The 8,511-nt window shown below is 48.6% G+C and overlaps 1 protein-coding gene across 1 annotated transcript; it reads right to left on the reverse strand.

The window, feature by feature from the left end:
- Nucleotides 1–3,575: 3,575 nt before the first annotated feature.
- Nucleotides 3,576–7,145, reverse strand: HEY1 (hes related family bHLH transcription factor with YRPW motif 1). The gene is made up of 5 exons (XM_052788515.1): nt 6,857–7,145; nt 6,625–6,700; nt 6,464–6,547; nt 6,270–6,351; nt 3,576–5,442 (listed from the first exon to the last, which is right to left on the reverse strand). Exons 1-5 carry the CDS (start codon nt 7,060–7,062, stop codon nt 4,859–4,861), a joined length of 1,032 nt encoding a protein of 343 aa, XP_052644475.1. The 5' UTR covers nt 7,063–7,145; the 3' UTR covers nt 3,576–4,858.
- Nucleotides 7,146–8,511: the final 1,366 nt, after the last annotated feature.

Raw genomic sequence — 8,511 nt, forward strand, 5'->3', positions numbered from 1 at the left:
TAGATTTTACAGCTTGCTTTGGAGAAATACAAGTCACCTGGAAAGCTCCAAGAAGCCTTTCCGATGCAGAGAGGAGACAGTGGTCTGCAGAGGTCTCCCTGTGCTGAGGCTGCCCTGGAGAGCCGCAGTGCAGAAGATGTGCAGAACTGACTCCAGCTATCCCCCCTTCCTTTCCAGGAGGCTTCACCTGAAGAAAGCAGCCTGGTCAAAGGCTCTGAAAAGGTCCAAGCAATGTAATGTGGTTAAGGGCTCTATAAGCAGGGCAGAATGCCCCTAGTGCTCAGCTCTTCTGAGCACCTAGATAAGCCCTTCCTGCATTATACAGCTGTGTTACACAATGTGTTAAAGAAAAAAGAAAAAACAGCTGGCAGAGAACCTCTGTCTGTGAACTTTGCTCTGCTGGGAAGGCTTGGGCAGGCTGCACACAGCACGAGTCAAAGCAAGGCAGTTTGGTCCACTCCTTCAAGCTGCATGCATAATTAGTAGAATTTGCTAGAGAAAAAATTGCGTGGGACTAGCTGGAATAAGAGAGAACAACATGTAATACCCGAGCACTTCCTTAATAAAAGCTTTCACCAAATGAACACTTCAGACTCCCAAAAGACACCTTCAGGTATCTGTATCTTACTAGGCATTGGCATTTCAACGTTCCTTACAGCAGTCAAGCTACTATATTGCAAGCATGAGTCAATGCCTGCACCTTCTGGCTCCAGAAGAAAGGGACTGTTCTAATTTTTATTTATAAGCTGGGCAAGTGGAGAGAGAGGCATTCAGTTACAGGGAAAGCACACGCTGCTCTATGAGGCCGGGTAGGCTGGTTAATACGTGGACATATTTGTGCCTTACTGTACTGAGTCACAAGTACCACAACCCATCTCTGCAACCTTTCATGTAAGGCCTCAGAAAAGGGCTGTGTAAATCATTTTTGTTGCCTTCCAGCTCAAAGCCCATGACCTCCACATTATTCACTACAGACTTCCAGCTCTGTATAGAGTATGTTACAATCCAAACTGGGAGTTTCTGGCAAGAAGCGCTTGTGAATATGCACACAATGTAAAACAGGAAGAAGGATTTCAGTTTATCTGTGCTCACTTGGGCTTGTTTGTTCCCTGGAAAAAAAACCTGGCAGGCTTCCCACCACTGCGCAATAGTCTAGGAAGGCTTCTCTCACCTGGGACTCACATGCTGATGTGTGAGTAAAGAGAGCAATAGCCAGGATTCGTGGGGTTTTCAGCATGATCCTAACAAACTCTGTCATGCTACTAGTGTTAAGACAGGAGCGCTGAACAGAAACTGTCTTAAGAACTACTGACAGCTTCTTTCCAAAAGCTATGAAATGTCACTTTCATGAGCTATTCCTTTACGCCAAAGCACAGAATGGATTTCCAAAGGTTTGTATCTGGTTTTATGCAGCATTTACCAGCCTCTTAAATTTATTCTGCACTCAAATCCAGCTTCCTTGATAAAGGAAGATAATATTAGCTTATATGAAATACCACATCATCTTACATCCCACACAAAGCTTTAGCCTGAGGATTTCCAGACAGACGCAGTTCATCCAAAGCAATTGAAGGTAGTTGGGGGGTCATGGGATCAAGTCACATATGCATTTCTTTTCTTCTCCGGCATCCCTCTGTTAAGGTTGTGCTCCTAAATTGCTCTTTTGCAATAGGGTAAACAAGCACGTGTTTTGGGCTTGGGGGATAGCTGTTGTCTATAGAAGCATGCTTATTTTGCCTTTCTCAGTTTGTCTTTAGAAACCTAGCATCCTATAGGAAATAAAAATAGCAGAACATCTCAGAAGTGTAGTTTTTTGAAGAAACAACCGCATTTGTCATTCATATCAAAAATTTCCAGCTACCACTGCCCCTTGATGAAAGGACAACAAGCAGTGCCATCCCTTCTTCACAGCTGACAAAACAGATACGGATTAAGTGATTGCCAAGCATGATTTACTAAGTTAGCAGCACAAGTAGTAATAACAGCCCTGGACTTCCAACCCAGGTGCTTCAGCTTCTGGGCCATGCTTTTCCCATTTGAATTACTAGGTTTTGTGAGTTCCTAGAATTCGTTCACCTCTTTCTACAATAACTATCAGTAGATTTTGAGTCTCTAAAAATTAATATAGTCTTACTGCAAAGGTTGAATAAAATTAGTACTTTTCATTTATACCTTTGCCATTGGTAATGGAAAGAGAAGACAGTGGATATTAGAGACGAACACCAGCAGCTAAACTTTTATTGCACTCCCTGCTTCTGAAGTCCATTCAAGAGTAGGACAGTGGGACAAAAATAATTATAGGGGTCTTTCCACACAAAAGAGCCAGCTATTTAGAGGCAGGCAAAGTCATTTGAATGTCAATGAAATAACCATTAAAAGGCTGAGAAGCATTGCCATTTATTAAAAGATCTAAAGAATAGTTGCATGCACTATAGCAATCTTCTAGGTAGGAGTTGTTAATTTGGTATAAAAACCTATTAGGGACAGGGCAGAGCATAATTAAACAGGAGACAATACACACTGTGAAAAGGAAACTGGATTTGGAATTTTACGGCCTCTTATTTCATGTTTCTACATGAAATACTATGCTCTATAATCTCTTCTTAATAACACCTATGTATTTCTAGCTCCCACAGTGTTCTGCGTTTCATTTCTAGCAGTGGTCCCCTACAGCCTAGGGAGGAAGGTAAAACAAGGTTACGCACTTGAATGCCCTCCCACTCTTTCCAGCCTCACGGCAATCCTTCTTCCGAGAAAGCCTCTCATCAATGCCACTCCTTAATTGGCCCAAGAGCCCCTCTTTAAACAAAGCTCTCAGCTCCCACAGGGCCAAGCTCTTTCTGCTATTCTGGCAGAGCTAAATCCAGACAAGGATGTGCCATTTACCAACACAAGTGTACTGTAAATTCAAATGCACAGGAAAGAAGTGAGGCGCTTCCAGGAGAAGTTGTTGATGTTCTGCAGGTAGAGATTTGCAGGTAGGACGGACTGCATCTGGAAAAAACCTACCTACGTGTAAGCCTTTCAGGTTGTTACTTCAAGAAAAAGTGTAAGACGCTAGTAATACCCACTCAGTAACAAATACAGGATCAGTCAGAGACCTTGGGTAGATTCTGCACTCATGCACCAAACGTGAGCTAAACCAGACTGTTAGGTACAAAACTTTGCTACAGAGCTATAGGATTTCATGAGTTAGACAGGAAAGGACTCTGCATTTGTAAACATGATCACTTTTTAATATTAATACAAATCAGTAAGAATATTCGGGTGCAGTGCAGCTTTAACCTCTTCTTTAGCAGTAACCCTGGTGTCTTCATCATTTGCCCACACACTGCCAGGCAAGTAAAAGCGACAGCAAAATGAATCCTACTTTTTACTTCTCTTGACTGTTATTCTGGGGCACTGTGGTTCTTTACGTACTCAGCTAGTGTAGCTAAGTATGCCATAATATTTGAGAAAGAAGTAAATACAAATGCCCGCAGCAGGATTAAGTAGCAATTGTTCGACACCTCCCGTGATACCCAGAGGCACAGAATTCTCCACTGATATATATCAGACAAGCATGTCATTTAAAATACTTTGTTCTTTCTCCTTTATTTAGCCACAACACAAATACAAGAGCAGTCAAACCCCGTCCAGTAGAACTCACTAGATAAACCTGTTCAGATTAAGATTCTCATGAAATCAACCAAAATATACATGTACACGCACACACTCTCACGCACACAAGAATGCAGCAGAGCACTTACAAAATGAGGAGTGGCACTGAACTGCACCTAAAAGTAAAACGCAATAGAAAAATCAACCGGTTAGGATACATCTGTTAAGCAACAAGGCTGTGCACTGAACGGGTTCCCACTGTACCATTCCATTGGCTATTTAAATGCCAGCATCACTCCTTTCAGGTGCAAATTTGAAGCCCACAGAGGGAGAGTCTGATCTGTTACCCAAGAATACAGGGTAATAGACTAATTATTACTCCACTGTAATTCAAAGCAGAATCTGGCCCTATGAAATGAATATGCACATGACCAGCTCCAGCTGGAAGACTACTGCAGGCGACAACCTTTTTTTTTTTTTTTCCCTTCATTTCCCCAGCAACTAAACCCACCACCAATATACTGTGTAATTTGGCTTTTGCACCCTCCCCACTCTAGAGTTTGCTCTAAAGCACATACTGCTCCTTTTGGTGGAAGTAGCGTAGTGGTTCTGAGATGTGAGTAAATGTCCACTAGGGACTAGAGTAAGACCACCAAATATACTAAACCACTGCAGAAAAAATAGAAATTGGGCTCTTAGATAAAGCTGGTTAAGCTGGTCCATCTGATTTGTCAACGCTTTGTTCAGAAATATAAGACTCAAATATAGTTTACAAAAAAGAGTGATTCTTTATATAACATCTCAGTGTCAAAATACTAACAAAAACACAGCTTGTTAATGCTGAGAAGAGTGATTTTGAAAAAATTAATAACTAAACTAGGTCGTTGCTAACAGTAATAGGTGATCTCTCTTCATAAAAAGGCAGTCTGACATACTCAGGAAAAATGAAACATTTGAAACAAACTGTTTACAAAAGCGATTTAAATGCTCAGCACAGATCTAACACAAGTGTTAACAACCACTATTGTAATTTTATTTTTGGACAACTTCAGCAATTATTCAAAAAAAAAACCCCAAACCTGCTAATACAAAAACATAGAAAACAAAAAGAAAAACCCAAAGAGACAGTTTTTAGACAAACTTAGTTAAGGTGAAGCTGTACCTTTGTCCCAGTTATTAAGAACTTCAACTTTAAGCGTGGCATAACCCAGCTCAGCTAGGTTTGTAGGCTTCCCCACCCTTACTAAAGAGTTAGTTCTTAGAAGGCTCCAATCTCAGTCCCCCAGGGTCTGTATGGTTTGCTAAGGGTTGCTGACTGCATTGGTGTAGACGGGCTCAGCACGTTGGGGGACAGCAGATGGAAGGAGCCAAACGAAAAGGGGAACGCAGACAGAGATGCCATGGAGGAGAGAAGTGGAGGAGACAGTTTGGTAGTAGTTGTGACCACGGGGAGCACTGGTCCAACGCTGCCATTTGGGGGCACTCTGAGTGAGGAAGTTTCAGCATGTGGGGCAGCAATTCTGGTCTGGTGATGCGGTTCTGTGGAAGATGCTGTAGTACTGGTATTACCGTGCCCATTTTGAGCCAGCAGCAAGGGGTGAGATATGTGAGGGTGATGTCCAAAGGCACTGCCCCAGGGAATGTGTCCAATGCCAGTGTGTGCAGTACTTGCTGCTTCCCGTTGAGAGGCGTAGTTATTGAGATGAGACACAAGTCGAACTCGCAGAGGATCGGAGGCGTCCAGACCCTCTATAATACTAAGGTATCGAGCAACTTCAGCCAGGCACTCTCGAAACCCTAGACTCCGATAGTCCATAGCCAAAGCATGAGCATCAAAATAACCTAAGAGAAAAGAACAAAGAATGGAGTCTTAAGATGCTGTTTTCTAGTCATTGTCTACACGTAGCCTCCCCACTCCACCCTCCCCTATAAGCATATTTCACTTGGATGTGGTTAGTATTCCCAACCATAGATTAGCTGCCAAGCTCCTTGTTGTTTTTTTTTCTTTTTTTGTCTAACAAGCTTTTCTTTTATATCTGTGCTGTGATGCTGCAAGTCCCAAGACCAGTCACAGACTGCCATTTTTAAACTGAAATTGCATACTGCCACTGGAGGAAAGTACTTTTGTTCTTTTCACGTCTCCCCAGTGCAAGCAAAACCACAGTGCAGTGAAATTCATTAGAAACACAAGTCCTTACTTATCAGAGGGGACTTCTGCAGGCAACACACTTTTTTCCTGAAAGCACTTTTCACCATTTTTGCTAATTCTCTTCACTAGTCATTTCATGCTGTATTTTTTTTCTAGTTTCTGTTCTGAACTTTCAGAAAGTTAGAGAAATAAACATTTGGCAACAACAAAAACTTTGTGTTTTACAAGTTGCCAAAAGCCGATTCACATCACAGTGCTGACATATGGCTAGAGAGACTCGTAATCGCTCTCCCCTCGAACAACCTGGAGCTAGCACTGTAAAATGTTTCAGTGCTAGCAATGCCACAAATCTTCTCAAGTAGAAGAAAAGTCCCAAATTCCTGACAAAACATAGGCGAGCTCCATTCACTTTCTCCAAGCACTCCCACAGCACACTGCGCACTGAGCGCCAGGGAATGCACTCCTCTCTCGGCAGCCTCTCTGCAGGGCTGCTGACCCACCGTCAGGCACGGAACTTTACCTTTCCCTCCTGCTGTATGCAGCATTTTCAGATGATCGACAGTCATCTGCAGAATCTCTGCTTTTTCCAGCTTGGCTGATCCCTAGGAGAGAAGGGGAAGCGGGACACTTTTAAGGCAGAACCAGACGTTAAAGAGGGGCGACCCTTTCTCCCAGCAACGGGGGGAGGCAGTGCGGAGGGTCACTGGGCGCTACCTGCTTCTCGAAGGCGCTGGGCACCAGCCTCCTCAGCTCGGACAGGCTGTTGTTGATGCGATCGCGGCGGCGCTTCTCGATGATCTAGGGCAGAAAGCGGGGGGTCAGGGGGCGGGCGGGCCGGGGCTGAGGGGTGCCGCGGCCGGCCGGCAGGCACTCACCCCTCGACGCCTCTTCCGAGCCAGGATCTGCGAGGTGGTGGAGGGAGACATGGAGCCCGCGGCCGAGCTCAGGTTCCTGCGGGGAGCAGCGGGACACCGGTCACCACAGGCACCGCCATCTCGGAGGTGGCGGGGGGGGGGGGGAGGTAGGGGGGGTGTCGGGGCTCCGCGGGTCTGAGGGGAGGGAAGGGGCGCCGGGCCGCCTCGCGGCGCCCACCCTGCCTGCGCTCACCCGTTCTCGTCCGCGCTCTCCTTCTCCACCTCGACGGCCTCGTCCAGCTCCTCGCTGTCCGACGAGCTGTACTCGGGGTGCGCCCGCTTCATGGCGGCGGCGGCGGCGGCGGGGCGCGGGCGGCCGTCGGGGAGGCGGCGGGCGGCGCGCGGGAGGAGGGCTCCCAGCGCGCGCCCCGCGCCTCGCCCGGCGCCCGTCTCCCCCATGGCGTTCCCACGCCTCGCCTCTTACCCGCCGCGGGCGGGCGGGCGGGCGGGCGGGCCGGCCGGCCGGCAGCCAGGCAAGCAGGCAGGCAGGCAGGCAGGCAGCAGGCAGGAGGAACGCAGGCAGGCAGCAGGCAGGCAGCCGGGCAGAGCACGCCCGCCGCCGCCCGCCGCCCAGCACCGCCACGCGCGGCCCCCGCCTCCCCCATTGGCCGCCGGCGCCCCGGCCTCAGCCAATTGGCGCCGGCCGGCCGCTGGGCTCCGCCCCCTCGGCTGGATGCCGGGCGGCGGGGGAGGTGGGACCGTGCGCCGCCGGCCGTGGGAAAGCGGCGCGGGGCGCGGCGGGCGGCGGCGGTCCGGCCCGGCGCGGGGCGGCGCGCGGCAGCGGTGGCCGCCGCCGCCGCCGCGTGCGGGCCCCGGCGGGGGCGGGGGGGCACGTCCCCGCGTGGGGAACCAGGCGGCGCGGGTCCTGTGAGGGTGGGCAGAGCAGAGCAGGGCAGCTCCGGGGCGCCCCCGGGGTTGCCTTCGGCCCTCAGGCCTGGGGTCCCCGGTAGCCCGAGCCTTGCGGGGTGGGAAGGGGAAGCCTGAGCGGGAGCAGCCTGGCCGCCTTTGAAAAAATGAGTCAAACGCGTGGCTGAAGCCCCAGCGCTGAGGAGGCGTAAACTCGGGGGTTTTTCTTGGTTGGCAGTGCAAAGGAAATCGAGGCATCCCTCTTGACTGTGCACCACCCCCCGTATTTTGGAGGTAGGGAGAAGCAGGAACGGGTTTTAAGCAAATGTGCTTTGTTCATGCAGTTGCTGGCAAGGAAGAAGGGATGGCAGGGAAGGCCAGCGTTGCACGCAGTGTGTGCAGAGTTCTGGCTGGCAGCCTTGCAGTTCAGTGCATGCTGCTTTGCACTAAGCAGGGCCCTGAGCCTGGATGCCATGTTCCCCCAAATTGCCTTGTTCCCCAGCACAAGTCCTCTTCATTCAGCCAGCTTTCTCAGGCTGAAGCAAAGCGGGACAGGTGAAATGAAGTTGTGCTCTTTGAGGTAGTTTCATAATAATTAACTTCTCATTTACATGAAGCCTTTCAACTAAGGCTCCTTTTCTAAGTTGATTCTTTCGCATTTCACAATTGGAAGGGCTGGAGGATAACCAAGACGTGCACAGTGTGACAGCGAAGAATCGATGAACCCAGGTTTCCCCATTTCAAGACCCTGGAACAGCTGCTGTCAGCCTCCCACTCGTTTAGGTAAAAGTTCCTGGCACAGAGTTGCTCCAGATTTCAGGGAGATGCCCATATTTTTGCAAAGCATCTCTGGAGGGAAGGGAAATGGAAGCAAGGACCAGGCTAAAGGTAGCAAAAGAGCTGCGGTTAAGAAGACACAAACAGTCCTGCAGCCACCTCTAAGTAGCTAACAGAAGGCGATAGAAATACTCTTGTTCCCACATTACATTTTTCATAAATCTA

Source organism: Harpia harpyja, chromosome 5 (assembly GCF_026419915.1).
Source record: "Harpia harpyja isolate bHarHar1 chromosome 5, bHarHar1 primary haplotype, whole genome shotgun sequence".
NCBI lineage: Eukaryota > Metazoa > Chordata > Aves > Accipitriformes > Accipitridae > Harpia > Harpia harpyja.

What these genes read in the sequence shown, in the direction of transcription:
- HEY1 (XM_052788515.1), bottom strand. Translation starts at nt 7,062, where the DNA reads ATGGGGGAGACGGGCGCCGGGCGAGGCGCGGGGCGCGCGCTGGGAGCC. An exon ending in GAGAGCGCGGACGAGAACGG is followed by an intron (nt 6,701 to 6,856) that starts GTGAGCGCAGGC and finishes TGCTCCCCGCAG; the next exon opens with GAACCTGAGCTCGGCCGCGG. An exon ending in GCATACAGCAGGAGGGAAAG is followed by an intron (nt 5,443 to 6,269) that starts GTAAAGTTCCGT and finishes CTTTTCTCTTAG; the next exon opens with GTTATTTTGATGCTCATGCT.